This window comes from Aplidium turbinatum, chromosome 14 (genome assembly GCF_918807975.1).
Source record: "Aplidium turbinatum chromosome 14, kaAplTurb1.1, whole genome shotgun sequence".
NCBI classification, from domain to species: domain Eukaryota; kingdom Metazoa; phylum Chordata; class Ascidiacea; order Aplousobranchia; family Polyclinidae; genus Aplidium; species Aplidium turbinatum.
This window is the reverse complement of record NC_137485.1, coordinates 13,273,596-13,290,612: the sequence shown is the minus strand read 5'-3', so window position 1 is coordinate 13,290,612 and position 17,017 is coordinate 13,273,596. Positions and strand designations below refer to the sequence as shown.

Genomic DNA, 17,017 nt, shown 5'->3' with positions numbered 1-17,017 from the left:
AATTGTAAGAGCAACCCAATTTTCTGACACAGCCAAGCTGAAAACGACCCTTTCTGATATTTAAACTAACGGTTCACTGATCACAATTAATGCGTCGGGAGGTGACGTTTACGTGTCAAAAAAATGGTTTACCTCTGCAAGTTTATGATTCCATGTTTATTGTGCCACTTTGCGGTTATTTTCGCCAGTGGAAATGATTAAAAAATATTCCAGTTATGAAATGATGGTTCATCCTTTCTTTTACAGAATTTTGTCCTTTTTGTTAAATTGTTCAACTTGTGACTTACTTTAGTCTTAACCATGGGAATGCCACGAAAGAAGACCAAGACTCCACCAGTGATGAGCCATGAATTTGTTATTCAAAATCATGCAGATATCTTAGCTTGCATTGCTATTGTGATTGTTATGGGATTGCTATCAGAAGTAAGTAGTGCTGAAAATTACTTTCTCAGATATCGTATTTTACTGAATACTGAAATATTTTGGCGTTTATCAGAATAAATAATTGCTTCTAGCAATCATTTTATCAGTAAAAACAACGTTTATCTGATGAATGTTGCAACTAGTGCTAGAAGTGATATTTTAATAATGGCTAAATTCTAAATTGTTACCATATGTTTGCTTTGTTTACAGTTTCAAGTCACTGACATGTCTAAAGTCTTACTTGACACAGGATTGTGTTGCTCTATCTACATTTTTGATGAACACATGGCTATATTTACCGCACTAGTGTAGCAAGATATTTTTCATATCAACCACTTATTTTCAACCACTTATCAAAAACCCTACTAAAATTTGGCAAGAAGCACGAGATCGATCAAACTGGAACATCATTGTACATCGAGGGCTGCATCAGCTATGATACCTAAAGAGAGAGAGTAGCAAGATAGAATTCTGCCCGTTTTATTTTTTCTAAGTATCACTATTTTGGGATCTGCATTAGGGCATTTTACCCTCCAGAGAATTGTAATAGCTTTATTTGATTTATTTTGATTTGCTTTTTTGACTTGTTGTGTGGGATTACAATGATGTGTTGCAGCATACATCACCATAAATTCAGCGTTACACAAACTTAAGTTGTGAAAAAAAAATTCATGTAATGTTCGTTTGTCAGTTAACCACTTACGGATGGAATTGTTTACCGACAGCGATGTCGCTCAGACGGTATTAAGTTTAACATTTTCCGGTGTTTCCACTAAAGAACAAAATATAGTGTTTCCAAAAATGATTTAAACATTTGAATTTTCGAAAGACGTATATATCTGCCATCCGTCTTTTCGTCATGTACCGAAATGCATAAATATATGTCCGCTGTCTTTTCGTCATGTACCAAAATGCGTAAATATATGTCCGCCGTCTTCCAGCAACACTTTTTCTTTGCGTACAAGTACGTCATCCGAGCTGAAGTGGTTCAGAAACTGTTTAATTTTTTAAAGATATTACTGTAGGCCTATTTAACAATATGAGAAACACATCAGTCACATCATTACCGTATCTACTTATCAGCTTTAAAGCGCAATGACAAGTGAAAGTTATATATATCATATACTGCAATATATGAAAATGCATGCCAAAAAGGGAGTTAAATTTAATTAAGAAGAGATGGGTGCTTGATTGTTAGGCTACTGAATATGGGTTGTACTATGAGCTTTCAAATGTATATGTGTTTGCTTGTAGATTACATCAAAAGTAAGCAAATTGTTCATATTTTTACAATATGGATTAAAAAATGAAACCGAATTAGCTGAATTGGAACCAGGTGTTGCAAATCGTAAGTACGAAGTATTTTTCTAATAAGAGATTTTTCCTTCTTAAATTGCTTGTTTTATGCTGTAAAATTTTATACATTGCTTGGAAATTCATGCATTGCAAGACCTGTGTGAAATTTATAATATGAAAAAAAGGTGATGTTAAGCTGAAAGTACAATAGCCTATTTTACAAGTTATATACATTTTTTATCGGATGAACAGTCTAAACGCCTCTTTTCAAGAATATCAAATTGAAAGCAGTGCGAGTAGGCTAATATCTCTCTGACTTCTGTATAACGGATTTGTAACTTTGTTTTTGCTATTTAAGTTGAGGTTTCAATTACCAAATAACCTTTGATCAGAAAAATGGCCGCTGCATGTGGACTAAATGAAAGTTTGTGTTTTTTTAATTTGCAGAATATGAAAGAGGAATGCTTGATTTTTTTATTGTATTTTTTGCTGCATTGATGCTGGCGGTGACACATGCTGTCATACAAGAGTATGCAATCGATGTGAGTATGAGTGCAAGGTTTCATCATCAATTGATTGATTTAAACAGTGTTTCACGTTAAGAATTTTAATAGTGTGAGAAAGCAAAGTCATTTAAGCTGAGCCCTGAAGACCACTGAATCAGTTTGTAGATTAAAATTTAACTTTGATGTTGGATTGTACGCTATAACTATCTTATGCTTGTATGGGCTGAGTAAAACATTATGTTTTTTACAGAAATTTGTTCGAAAATTACACTTGTCAAAAACAAAAAATAGCAAGTTCATTGAGTCATGCCAGGTTTGCATTTGGTGTGTAATCTCTGCAGGATGGGGTGCTCATATAATCTACAAGGTATGTTTCAGTCTCTGCTAAGTGCTAACAGAAACTGTTGCTTGAAATTACAACACAATCATTGCTTAGTACATGATATTGTTCCATATTGATCAATGACATAAAACTTCTGTTGTATCCAACAGAGTGGACTTGTTCCAAGCATAACTCTGTTATGGGAAGGATATCCTCACAGCATCTTGGAGTGGGAAACCAAAATCTTTTTCGTGTGCCAGGTATAATATATTATATATATATAAAAGATCTTTTTAGATCTCTTGAAGAGTCACTTTTATATAAAACAATTACGTGTCTTACACCTACTACTGGCATCTATTCTATATTCTCCCAAATTTTAACAGGGCTCTACTTTTTCACTTAAAATTTTTTATTGATATATAATATGTATTTACTAAAATTTTACTATTTACTATTTAGTGTGGTATTTGCTAATTAGTGTGGTACTTTTTCTTGATTATACAGTAAAGTTTGCCTTGTTTGACTTAGTCTCTGTTATCATTTTGCCAAAATTGATATGCTTTTTCTGGGCCCTTGAGATTTTGGTAATGCCTCACTCTACTGTATAATTGCAGGTTGGTCTCCATAATGTTAATTATATGCAGTTATAGTTGATGTATGTGTGTTACTTCTTGAGTGCATAATTTTTGATAGTACTTTTGTTGTTTCCGCAGATGGCGTACTGGTTGCATATGTATCCTGAGTTGTATTTCCAAAAGACCAGAAAGGAAGACATTGCAGACAGGGTTCAATATTATACTTTGTATCTCATCTTCATCACCGGAGCATATATTTTACAGTAAATACGTGATATTTGGTGTTTCGTTTACAAAGTGGTTGCTTACTTACGAGCCCGTACCTATTTGTGTGGTCTAATTTGTAGTGATTTCGTTCGTATTAAAAGTATTTGTATAGAAAATTTTTTTATTCTTATTAGGTTCTGGAGAGTGGCAACTGTCATACTCACCTTGCACTACACTGCCGAGGCTATTTTCCACTGCAGTCGTATTTGCTACTATGCGGAAAAGAACGACCTGTCCAAGGCTGGGTATGTATATGAAGCTTGAGCTTTTAACGCTGCAACAATGAGACAGAACATACATAAAAAAAATTTTGACAAAAAAAAAAGGTCAAGTCTTAGAAACCACAGAATATTTTTCTTGTTTGTATTGTATGTGAGTATTTACTATGTGAGTAGCCATTTTTTTATAAGGATACCGTCTTATTAACACAGCCTCACATATTAGGGCATGACTTTGTAGTTGCACTTCAACTCATAACAGGCATTACAAATATATTGCATACGGCCACGATTGCATACTATCCTTTGATAAAAAAAAATGGTTACCTTCACCGATGCATGCTGCGTCTTGATTTTCAGTTTCAAGATATGGACGTTTGTGTTTCCAGTCGTTCGGCTCTTCATTCTCTCACTTAGCGTAGTTGTGTTCTGGTTTGGCTTGGGCAATGTGGAAAATCAAGGTTTGGATTTATCAACGGGAAAGTTTAACTCGTTTATAATAAGGTAACGAATTTTTGCAAATATTTAGTCTATGTGGTCATCGCAACGAGACTAAGATATGTGCTGTGCATTGAGCCAATGGTCTCTTGTTTGATAGTTCATGCATCCTAGTACACATGTTTGTAAACTAAAAACTGAATTTTTATCGAAAACCATTCGATTTTGTAGCAGCTTCCAATACTAAATATTTTTGAAGTGTAACTTTACGCCATCCCAACCTTAAAAATCATATTTTTTACTAAGTTTTACATAAAATTGCTTCAGTTATGCCTCACCAACAGCAGGTTTGCTATGATTGAGATAAAACTACTGCCTTAAAAACCATATTTTACACTAAATTTCTCATAAAATTGCTCCTTTTCTTAGTCACTTTCGACCCACACCAGTTTTGCAAAGATTAAGATGCGTTTTTGTTGTGCACAGAACGGTATGTTTGTCGAGCTTGTGTCTCTTGCAAGTGTGGCTGATGACTCCGTTTGTCAACTTGCAATTGAAACGGTCACGGGAAGCCAGCGCGACGAAGAAGAAATCTGGTTATGGTGGAAATAAATCGAGCCGCGGAAAAAAGAATCGTAAGTCGCATTCCTAACTACTGAAAGCCACTCTTTTTACATTGATTCAACATCTACAATTGTTGAACCAGTGTAAGAGGGGTGGATTTTGTCAGCTGTCTTCACCTTAAAGAGGATCGTTAGAGAATTGTTTCAAAATAGACAAGACTCTTAATCTTAGCATAAGAGTTGGATTAGAGATAATGTTTGCCGTCGGCTCCAGCTCGTGTCCGAGCATTGGTTTCGTCTTCAAATCGAATTTGGCTTTGTAATTGTATGGTGGTGTCGTACGTGGCTTTGGAGACCCAGTTTATGATGGAAAATACGTGGGCAAAAGTCACATTGTATGGAAGGTGCGGGACGTGGTAATTTTAGCTTTTCTAGAGATAATGTTAGAATGTATTATGATAATGTATATGATAAGATATAAGCAGTGGGCTATAAATGGGCAATTTTTAGTTTTGCTTTAGGGACAGTTTTTTTTGTGCTCCATTTAACCTATCTCAACATGAAATCACAAAATTTTTGGTCTGAGTTCCAAGAAAAAAGTGTGCAGGGCGAAAATTCAAAATGGCCGCCATTTTCCCTGAAAATCGCGATTTTAGCCATAATTTGGTCATTTTGGGGTATTTTTACCTGGTTGTGGTGTCTTACCCCATGTTTGTGGGGTCAGGCAATCTGTTTAAGCAATAATAAGTAGGGTTTAACTTTCACGTGTAGAGTTATGATATTGTTTGACAAAATTACCCACTTTTTTAAATCTATTTTGTGGTTTTTGTTTCGAGCATCAGCAGACTACAAACTGTATGAAATTGTCCTGCCTTCAGCTAAATCAATAAAAAACTTCAAACACAAAAAGGCACTCTGTCAGGAAGTAGCATCTGCAAATGCAGTAAATAAGAAGCCCACAACAAAAGTAACTCTGTACAGAGAAGTAGGATAATAGACGGTGATTGGCATCTATCCCACTTCGGTGATTCTCATCTTAAATTTTTTTAATGATGATTGCACTGAATATACGATGATCTCTCTATGTCCTCTCTTCATTGCCTTTGAAGATAGAGACCAAATAGTTGCCTTTATTGTTACGATGAAGAGACTACAGGTAGCTGCCAATGACCCTCGCTGGACTGCAGTACGTCTTTGGGAGCAGATTGATGCTCTCACGACAGATGCAGCAAGCAAAAATCTCAAGATTGATATAGGTGTTGCAGAACAACTGGCATTAAAGCATGTGCCATATCATTTGCTTTGTAAGTCCCATACATGTGAACGGTTCGATACAGACAATCTCAAAGCTATGGCTGCTCTTGAAAACAAAACTGGTCTTCGTAAACTCATTGTCAAGAGAGAGTCAGCATTGCAGGCCTAAATCCGGAAAAAATCTGTGGTTGAAACTACACTGTACTCTGGCAGCTCTTTTAAAGCTCGTAGCCCATGAAGGAGATGGCAAGACAGCATCTTTAGCAGAACAGTTTAGAGGAAGCTGGAGTATATAAGTCGTTTAACCTCTACAAAGAGCGACGTTTTACCCGACTTGAATGTCAGGCAGGTGCAGTCTATGATTGCATTCCGTACATGAAGCAGTTTATTGTCAAGACATAATAATCTTGTTAGAGCTTGTAAAATTTACCTTGAGAATGATTTCATCATAGCAGGATTCAAAGCACTTGCAGATTTTACATACTAAGTGACAATGCCCTTCCTTGAATGTGTGGAACGAGCAAACCAGGATTTGTTAATTGACATCCTTCTTCAGCTCTGCAGTGACCTTGCTGAAAAAAGATACACACCCTCCGGGACTACACTATGTAGAATGGACACATGTGAAAATGGAAGACAATGCTCCACAAAGCGATCTTGATCATCTTCTTCTTGGAGAGATGTGCAATTGTGCATCCAGACTGGAAAAGTAGAACTGCAGTGCAAGCGTAAGTATTGGGATGTTTATCTTAATGCTGCTCGAGCAACTCCTCTCCATACACTGGTATCCAACCAACAAAAAAAACTGCCGACACACAACTTGATTGCAGAGAGGTCTTGGTCAAATTTGGTTATCTTGCTTCACAATCGGCCAAACACTCAAACATGATGTTCAAGGCAAAAAGGATCAAAGATGACCTTATGCTAGCCTGTAAGAAAGACAAATCAATGAAGTTAAGCGGCCAACCACTACTATTCTCAAACAACTACATTTAATGGAAGTAACCTGGAGCAACAAGCAGAAAGAGAAGAAAAAGCAAAAGTTGAAAAAGAATTTACAAAAGAAAGTGAGAGCCAGTGATTTTATTTACCAACTCCTTGTGAAATGGAAAAAACATAGGGGGGGGGCCTTTTACATCTGTCCATGAAGTAAAAACTCTTGTTTCTAAAACGCCACCTAAGCTGAAGACATTCTTAAGGCAAGAAATCCAATATCAGAGAGAGTCACCCACCAACATGATGCAGAATGCAGATGTCCGCAGAGATCTTTACCAGGTCAACAAGGTATCCCAAAATGAGATGATTGAGAACCTCACTGTACTCCTTGGAAATGATTTCCAAGTTGAGGAAGCAGTGGTCTTCCCTTGTGAAGAGGTAAAGAGGCAGAGGGTCAGGATAAGGAAGGCCTGGTGTTCCAGCCAAACCTGTCACTTACCGTCATATGGGATGTGGGAGAAAACAAAAGATGGTACGCTGGGTTTTACCTCAACGATAATGGGATGGAACATTTCGAGTGGACCATCTGATGCGTGCTAGCACAGGAGATGAAACTTGGCAGCGACCACCTGGCACTGATGACATTCAGGACACTATGGAGCAACAGATTATCCTTGTGACAATTTCAGGAACTTGGGTCTTTTCTCGGAGAAAACCATGTTACATTTTAAACAATTCCCCTGAAATTGAAACTGTGTTTAAAGAAATAACACAATATAAAGGTAAAAAAAAAAACGATCAATTTGGTAAAAATTAGTATTAAGTCAACCTCCAATCGTCAGTGACTTTTCTGATATGCACTAACAGATTGCCTGACTCCACAAACATAGGGTTGAACACCAGAACCAGTGAAAACAAGCCCAAAATAACAAAGTTATGGCTAAAAATGTGATTTTTATGAAAAATAGCGGCCATTTTGGATTTTTGCTCTGCACACTTTTTTTTTGGATACAAGATCAAAGATTTTGTCATTTTATGTTGAGATAGGTTAAATGGAATAGAAAAAAACTGTCCCGAGTGAAAAATAACAAAAAAAAGTATTTTTGACCTATGTATAGCCCACTCCTAATAACATCAAATATAGTTACTACTTTCTAAAAAAAGTTTCTACTTTCTACAATTTTAGAAAGTAATAACTATATTTGATGTAATTTGCTCTGCTTGGCTTTTTGCTTGGCATTGAGCAGTTTTTGTAGTACGGTATTAATTGTTTAATAAGATATGATATGATTATAAGGACGGATAATGTTATGAGAATGTTAGGATCAAACTTATCTAGCGATTCATATCTCCTGACCCGTGTCTATGGTAATTACATTGCTCTTGGTTCTTGTTAAAAGATTATCTTTCATTGCAGAGAAAAAAAGTGGTGAAGCAGAGGTTAGGAATGGAGCTGGTGGCAAAATGAAGAAAAACTAAGAGGGCTTGCTCAACAAAATTCCTGCTTACGCTTCGACACAAGCCAAAGAATTGACAAAACCAAAGTTTTTAAATCCTGTTACGTTTGGACATACAATCTTAAATCCAGATTTTTATAAATTGCCTTGTTTTCTTCCTACTGCTTTTCCATCAGTACTTAATTTTCTTCACAGTTGTTTGTGAAGATTTAAATGGTTGTAGAGTTGAAATACCACAGAGAGGGGTTGTATGGGTGTTGAAATCGTTGTCTTCATGTTGTGGTTTGGGTTTTGGTTCTATGGTCTATAGTTCTGTTGTGAAACTTTGGGTGTCCGACGTTTTCTTCGTAAATTTTTCTTCGTAAAGTTTTTCGTAAAACAATTGTTCGTAAGCAATTCTTCGTAAAAGCAATTCTTCGTAAAGCAATTCTTCGTAAAGCAATTCTTCGGGCATGCAATTGACCGTAATACTAATTGTTCGTAAACAAATGTTCATAAAAGTTAGGCTACAGCTTTTTTTTAAAAAAACAGTTACAATTGTTTACGAACAATCAATTAGGATAGCCTATATGCTGGAGATGTGCTAATTGTGCTTAAACACATAATTGTGCCACTGAAAGAAATCTGCAGCTCCTTGCTCGTTCAAAGCACTGGTATGCTGACGGCACCTTCAAGACAGTGCCTTCACTGTTTGAACAGCTTTACACAATACACGGACTGACGGAAAACACTTCAGTGCCTCTGGTGTATGCCCTGCTGGGGGACAAAAGGAGATAGACATACATTCATGGAGTTGTTACCTGCTGTTCCAGAGACAATCATGACTGACTTTGAGATGGCCATGGTCAATGCAGTAAGCAGAGAGTACCCACTTTCAACTCACCGTGGCTGGTTCTTCCATTTGTGCCAGTGCATTTGGAGAAAAAACGATGGGAATGTATTACCAGATGTTGCTCAGCCAGTAATTGACTACTTTGAAGACACTTGGGTTGGGCGCCCAGATCGTCGTCAAGGGTGCCGTCCTCCAATGTTTGCAATTCAAATGTGGAACTGCTATGATGGCGTCCTCAGTGGCCTTCCCAAAACTAATAATAGCATTGAAGGATGGCACAGAGGGTTCATGTTCCAGGTATCTGCAAATCATCCAGATATTTGGAAGTTCATATCTGCAATCAAGCGACAGCAAAACCTAAATGAGGTTCGCATTGAACAGTATGTCAGTGGCCAGGCAGGACCCCCTCCAAAGAAGAAGTACAAGGACAGTGCAGAAAGACTATCTAGAGTCGTCCGAACCTGGCGTCAAGACTTTCAAGATGATGAAATTTGTGATTAGCCTACTTGCGTGGAATTGCACACAATACTTCATACTAAACTTGGCTTGTGGACAATTTGCACGAAGTTACTTAAAGTAGTATTGGTAGTGTTAACAAAGAATTGCTAAACACAGACAATTGTTGTATTCCAATAAATAACAAAAAATGCGCTTTTTCATTGTGCTTATTTGTTTATGTCTCGTAACTTGGTTATTCAGGAAAATTTGCATTATGCACATTCATCGGAAATTGCAAGACAAACCTTGTTGCGAAAAATTGTTCACGAACAATTGACCTATCACCTGTTTACGAACAATTCACCTATACGAAGAATTGATGTATACGAAGAATTGCTTTACGAAGAGTTGCTTTACGAAGAATTGCTTTTACGAACAATTGTTTACGAACAAATGTTTTACGAAAAACTGTTTACGAACAATTCACCTATAACCGAAACTTTGTTACTTCTAGTTTGGTTGTATGCGCTCAAATCAGAGTTTTTCATAGACAAGTAAACGGGATTCTGCAATTATTAAAAATGTGTTTTTTAACAGTATCGCAAAAGTGATGTATAAACCCATTACCCATTCTTCATGTTTTGTGTTCAGATTGTAAATGCTTTAAATTTTATTCAATTACCGATACAGATATGATACTGTACTTGGCAAATTAATTGTACTGTACTAATTTAGGAAACAACTCAAAGTGAAAGATTTACATGCGAATTGAAAACCAAAGCAACACATTTGTCTGCTTCTTACATTGCAACAGCTGCCACCCTGGACAATGGCGTTTTCTTCCATTTGTTCAAAAAGCTTTACATTTGCATTTAACACCCAGTGGTTCTTAACCTTTTTTTGACACGCCTCCCTTTAACAATAATTATATTTCCTGCTCCCACCCCCAGTTTCGAATAACTGTACATCAAATGTATCTTGTTTTTTGTTAATTACGGTACATATTAGTGAGGTACCGTACTTGAAACTGATTTTAGGCAACTAGATTTTTAATGCAAGGTATAACTTCAGAAATTGCGCAACGTTGCTTACGTCCTCAACTTTCAGCCTGTCGTTGGTCTTGACAGCAACTGCAGTAAAAAGGAGGATTTAGTGGATTTAATAAAAAGTGGCTGACGCCCTCCCTCCGGTTAAGAACCACTGATTTAGTCCCTTTGCATCTTCGACAAAAGAATACGGTTGCGTACAGTGTATAGTAGGATGTTTCATTTTTTCACGATTTTTGAAATCAAAAATGCTTGGGGTCTAATCAGATCGGATTTTGGCCACAAACAACCGATCCAAAATATTTTTTCGATCGGACGACTTTTAGAGGGTGCGCGGCTCCCCCAAAGTTTGAAAATTTGAAGCGTGGGAAAATTTGCAGGAAATATGCGATATCTCGGTAACGGAAAGTGATAGGAAGACGTGTAAGGTGTCAACTTGTGCGGAATGGCCAACTTCCTATCTGCGTTTAATACATTTTGCTACCCTATCTGCAACGAAAAAAAAGTTAATTGCAAAAAACTGTTTTTTTCATATTTTCGATGTTTCGTTCTACAGAAGCAAAACCCTTGGAACCAGTAACTACAGTGATTACAAGTTATAGAGAGCAACAAACATGTGCTATGGCATAGGGTACAAGTGTGCATCGAATGTTACACAACAATGGACTTCCTTTCACGATTGGCTTAGAATACCGTCATCTCCTATCGCACAGTGTCTCTCACATGTAAACGTTTCAGCATAAGCTACCAACACAGAGTAATTAAACAAAACAGTTGACATTGACGTGGCTGTGCAAATCAAGAGTCATACACCATGTGAACGCGAAGAAAATCATAAATTCAACAGTATGTACAATACTTGCGCACTAGAGGTACTCAAACGCAGGAACAGGGATCCCCCAGTCATGACCAGTGAAAGCAAAACAAATAAGCAACATCATGTAGAACGAAAATTCGGGCATGTTACCCAAGAATAAAAATTACTGCCGGCATGTAACACTTAATGATTATTCTTCAGCATTGCTTAAATGCACCAATAATCGCATTAAAGACAGCTTCACTATTAACAGAAATTTCCTTGAGAAAATACTTTACTCCGATAACTCTTTTCATAGTTTTGTTCTTTGCTCGATCATGCGTTTGAACCAAAAACACATAACGATCCATACCATTCACATTTCGATCATCATAATGAAGCTGCAGGAACTCGGAAGCAGAGATGTCATCATCACATTTTTCTAAACACAGCTTTCTTGTTTTCTCCCTACATCTATACATGGTAGTCGGTGAGGCAGCAATATCGTCACCAGCACATGCAAGCAACTGGTCAGATTGTTGGCGAGTAGAAGTGTTTCGCCGGTCAGCTAACATACAGCTTAAAGAACTTACGGCAGTTTTTCGTTTTTTTGTGTACATCTTGCCACCTGTTACTGCTGTCTTGGCGAAATCAGGATCAAGAATTAAGCCTCGTGTCTCATCTTCCGAAGACTCACTGCTGGAAACGGTTATATCAGCAGGTCTTCGCCTTAGCCTCTCCTGTGCTACCAGGCTGGAAGTTTCTGAGCTGGTCGAATAAGAGCAAGATGGTTCATCTTCGCTTGGTAACTTTTGCTGGTAAGAACTCTGATGACTCAATCTATTTTTTTACAAGAACTCTGATGACTCAATCTATTTTTTAAAGTAAACGATCTGTCGCGAGATGCAGTAATAAACATCTTTCTAGCAGAACTTTGATCTTGCAAAAACTCAACCTCCTCTTCTGGGATACGGTGCATCCATTGACAGCTACAAGAAAGTCTGCCGTTGTAAAACTTCACCTGTGATGGAATGGCACATTTACACTTGCAGATATCAAACAGCTCATGGAATATACCTTCTGTCGCTCCCGTCTGTGGCTGTTTTCTTTTCTTGATTGCCTTAAATTTGTTTATGAGCAGTTTTAACCTGGTCTCAACTCGAATGATGCTTATCACCGGAAGGCTGGCACTAACCCAAACATGAACTATATCATTTATCAACTGTCCCTTGACATCAGCAAAACATGGAGGCTTCTTAAAGAACTTGGGATTCGTTTCACTGCATTGCTTGCATAAAAAAATGTAGTGGTGAAGAACGCTTATGTTTGTGGGTAGTACATTCCCTGGCAGCTTTTCAAATTTCTGCAATGTCTCACTGGCGTCAAGTCTTGTTTCTGGCATAATAGCAATTGAACTAACTACTTCTGGGTACAAATAGCCAATACTTAAATCTTAACACCTGCAATGACAATCCATGGTAAATTATACCAGCAGATGGCGAATGACATCGACTCAATCTGCAACGGGAGCTTCTCAAAACAACCCTATACATTATAACTAACAAATCTTCTTACTAGAAACTCGAACAAGAATGTAGTTCTGAAAACTTAAAAAGCACAGTATAATATTCTACAAGTCGTCCACCTGCATTGTTAGATCAAAGTGCATTTAACAAAACCTTTTGTTCGTAAAAAATGTCATTTGTCATCACTGCAGTTACTGGAAGGGATTTGCTTCTGTAGAACTGGGAAGAAAACATCGAAAATATGAAAAAAACAGTTTTTTGCAATTAACTTTTTTTTCGTTGCAGATAGGGTAGTAAAATGTATTAAGCGCAGATAGGAAGTTGGCCATTCCGAACAAGTTGACACCTTGCCTGTCTTCCTATCTCCTTCTGTTACCGAGATATCGCATACTTCCTGCAAATTTTCCCACGCTTCAAATTTTCAAACTTTGGGGGTGTCGCGCACCCTCTAAAAGTCGTCCGATCGAAAAAATATTTTGGATCGGCTGTATGTGGCCAAAATCCGATCTGATTAGACCCCAAGCATTTTCAATTTCAAAAATTGTGAAAAAATGAAACATCCTAGTGTATAGACATTAAAATATCTTTAAAGTTTATTGCAAATATTATTCATGCGGCGTTGTTTAGTTTGTTGCTTTGTTTAGCACTAAGAGCTGTTCAGAACGTGTTCCCTGCAGATAATAATATTTGCTACTGGGTGCCTGTCAATGGTGTATATTTTCTTATTTGTCTAGCATTCCATGTCTCGAAGGCTTATGGTCAGTGATACACTGCCTTGCCATTGCCAGACGTCTGCAGATGACGAATCAGTGTAAAAAAGACCTTGTTTGGTGGCTGGGTTGTGTGAGCGACGTTGACAGAATAGTGATAAATGCCTAAATCACAAGCTACTGTAATTGCAATTGTATTTTATTGTAAAATTTGTTTTCACAGGTTTAATTTGTCAAAGTAATAACCATGTGACTTTTATCGACTGCAATGTAACGTGACTCCCACAAAATAATGACCATTGCATCGATTTTTTTCTTTGTAGCACTGCATTATGAAGACTGAATTGTTTTGCAAGTTTGGCTTCCTGTGTATTGCGTTAGCACGATCGCTTTTTTGTTTTCTGTTGTTTGCTCTTTAAAGGATCAAGACTTACAGCTCCAATTGTCGAAAGAAACAAATAATTTAGTTATTGTAAAGATACTTCTTGATCATGGATATTAGGTTACGTTATAAACTACTTTATAATTTACGGTAGCATCACCCGTTTGTTGGTTAAAGATAAAAATTTACTGCCATTCACAAACTAGCCGGAGAATGTTTTTGTGTAGTCTGCAGAGTTTTACATTTGTTAGCAATTTTTGTCTGCTAATTTTCGAGCTAAATACGGTTGGTAAATACACTTTGGTGGTTTGACATTTTGCTGTAATTTGGTTGTGAAGGAAGAATAGACAAAAGTAAAATTTGATTTGGATCATGTTGTGAATGTGGTTGCTTTATTACGTCACATGACAGGTGAATTTAATAAAGCTTGTTGCTCCGCAAGATTCTTTTACTCATAACTTTGCATACTGAGCACTATTCTAACAGTGGAAAATTACCAAATACGTATCCTTCAAAAGTGCGAGAAGCTGTAGCTAAGTCCAATGGCGTACGCAGGGGAGGGAGGGGGCATTGGGCTTTGCATCCCGTTTTAAAGAAAAGTTTCAGCAATTTAGCGAAGTAGAGCATTCAATATATTTTGGATAGTAAGTTTACTGTAAAACCAAATAACAATATTGTTAAAAACCGAGCAAATACTGAATCCTCGTATCAATGCCCCCCTGCAATTACATACCTCACTGACTTGAGTTTATCTTAAATGTATTACAAGGCCTGTGAGAAAATGTCTACTTGTAGATAGTCCTAAGGCCTGTGAGAAAATGTCCACTTTGGAACTATCTACAATACGATGGTACAATTGTGGTAAAAAGGTAATTTTCTTGCAAAAACTAGAAAAGGCTCGGCAAAGTGAAAATAAACTATAAATTGCGAATGTTTTCGGCCATGTGGGCTACTAAGGTGAGAGGAAGCAAGTTTTCTATGAAAGGCTTCGACTTGGAAGGTAAATGGGAAGAGCAAACGGGACGTCCAAAAAGAACAGGTGCAAAATGAGGCAGACAAAGTCGGACTGAAGGAAGAAGATGAGATGGAGAATAGGAATAAAAGCAATCGCTGCAAGGAAAGAATCGGCCACCCCTACTAGTGGTAGCCACTTTAACAAGACGAAATTCTGCCACTAAACTTGACTAGAATGAAACCGCCAACCAATCATAAGCTACGTTTTCTATGACGTGAAAAAGAAGATGATACAAAGCAAATCAAGTGATGGATTTTCTGTCAGCTGGTTGGCTTAGGGGTTAGGGCTAGAAATTAGTTATTTCATTGATGCGGGTTTGATTCCCACCACTGCTATTGCTCTTTTTTCTTCTGTAATTACCAATAAAGTTCAAAACAAGCATTAACTCTCTGGCTGAGTGCTAGAAAGGTCTTAATTGGACGGTAGCCTTCTTATAACATGTTCTGATTGGTTGGCAGTTTCATTCTAATCAATTTCAGTGGCAGAATTTCTACTTGTTAAAGTGGCTACCCCTACTAGTGGGGACAAAACCGAATTTGGATGATGACCTATTAGCCTTTATCAAGCAACTACATTACTGATCCACATGGATAGGAAAAACATAGCCTACCGTAACTGATCTACATGAAATGACTGTTACATTTGCCATTTGGTGAGTGTGTTACAATTATGTTACAACATACGCAAGGGCCCAGGTAGAAATATTTCAATGGGCAGCGCTCAAGAGCATGTGACTGTTTCTTTGGCGCGGGATACTTTATGACATGGACACGATACACGAAGATAGGCTTTCTTGTCTTTTCGTCCGCGTAATATGAGTCTTCGTCCACGGTCCACCTGGTCCTGGAGTAGCCTAATCCTGAATACGACATATAAAATGTAGGCTATTGATGCGTTAGGTTTTTCAATAAGAGTTTTAATTTTTCGATAAAGAGAAATAACTTGATTTGCTAATCAGATTTTGTAATTGTAACCTTACACAATAAGCTTACATCACAATGTCAATAACATATACCGTAGCCGTAGCCTACCATTTACCAGGGCCATTAAGACGATATTGTGGACCTGGTAGCCTATCGTAGTCTTTCTCTGCTTCCTGTCTGCTGTGAAATCTAGAGTGTTATGATCCTATTTTATTTGCATTGATTATAATAATTTGTCCACCCCGATAGCTCAATTGGTTAGAGCGTCACTTCTGGAACGAAGAAGCTTCAAGATCAAGCGGCGCTGGTTCGACTCTCGGGGTGTGCGCTTGAGCACCGCACGTTAAGGACTGCTCTCCATTCAGCGGCGTCTAATGGATGGAATAGTTCCCCGGCAACAAGACTTCAACAATCGGAAACTTCACTCTGTCAATCTCGGTGACCGGGCCTGCGTCAGTGATTCAAAGCCTCTACAAGAATGGGAAACTGCCAGGATTAAGCTCTGCAAGAAGCTTTCCCACTCCGAGGATAAAGATTCAATCAATCAATCAATTGTACCGTATACTATTCTTGCAACAGACGAAATAAAATGTTTCCTCTCTACCAATGAGATCCTTGAGCACCAAATCAAGACATTTTGTGACAAAAACCCACTGTATTCAAAGAGTTTGCTGTGGTTTGTTTATGTTCCCGGGCTCCTAAAATTATTCCCGGCCAAGGTCCAGAAGTTTCCCCTAGACCTCCTCTCTGTCAACGCTACTGCCATTCACAACCATAAAGAAACGCTTGGTGTGAAACAATTCAATCTGATAAGCCAGGAGCAACAAAAGACCATTTGGTCAGCTTGCTTTACTAACATTCAACTGGTTTTTAGGGCCTTTCAGCGCAGGACACTCTAATTGGTATAATTGAATTTCCACAAGATGATGATGTTGTTTTTTGCTAGTTTGATTTATTCGTTTTTTGTCATTGTTTCATGTCGTCAAGTTATAGCCTATCTATTTTGTGAATCGTGCAAGGCCTGGTGCGTTGCGCTTGAAATGGCTTTGCCCGTGGTAGGATTTCTTTGTGGGGTTTTCTTTGCCTGCCTT

At 37.7% G+C, this 17,017-nt stretch overlaps 1 protein-coding gene across 1 annotated transcript; it reads left to right on the top strand.

Moving 5' to 3' along the window:
• Nucleotides 1-251: 251 nt before the first annotated feature.
• On the top strand, nt 252-14,363 carry LOC145783039 (translocating chain-associated membrane protein 1-like). Its single transcript, XM_082594807.1, has 10 exons — nt 252-423; nt 1,678-1,771; nt 2,167-2,261; nt 2,476-2,592; nt 2,718-2,807; nt 3,264-3,388; nt 3,527-3,637; nt 3,971-4,114; nt 4,535-4,683; nt 8,219-14,363. The coding sequence occupies exons 1-10, from the start codon at nt 301-303 to the stop codon at nt 8,278-8,280; spliced, it is 1,110 nt and encodes a 369-aa protein (XP_082450933.1). The 5' UTR covers nt 252-300; the 3' UTR covers nt 8,281-14,363.
• Nucleotides 14,364-17,017: the final 2,654 nt, after the last annotated feature.

Bases quoted from the DNA above. Each gene is read 5' to 3' on its own strand.
- LOC145783039 (XM_082594807.1), top strand. From the start codon at position 301: ATGGGAATGCCACGAAAGAAGACCAAGACTCCACCAGTGATGAGCCAT. The intron at 424-1,677 runs GTAAGTAGTGCT...GTTTGCTTGTAG, and splicing joins TTATGGGATTGCTATCAGAA to ATTACATCAAAAGTAAGCAA. The intron at 2,808-3,263 runs GTATAATATATT...TTGTTTCCGCAG, and splicing joins AAATCTTTTTCGTGTGCCAG to ATGGCGTACTGGTTGCATAT.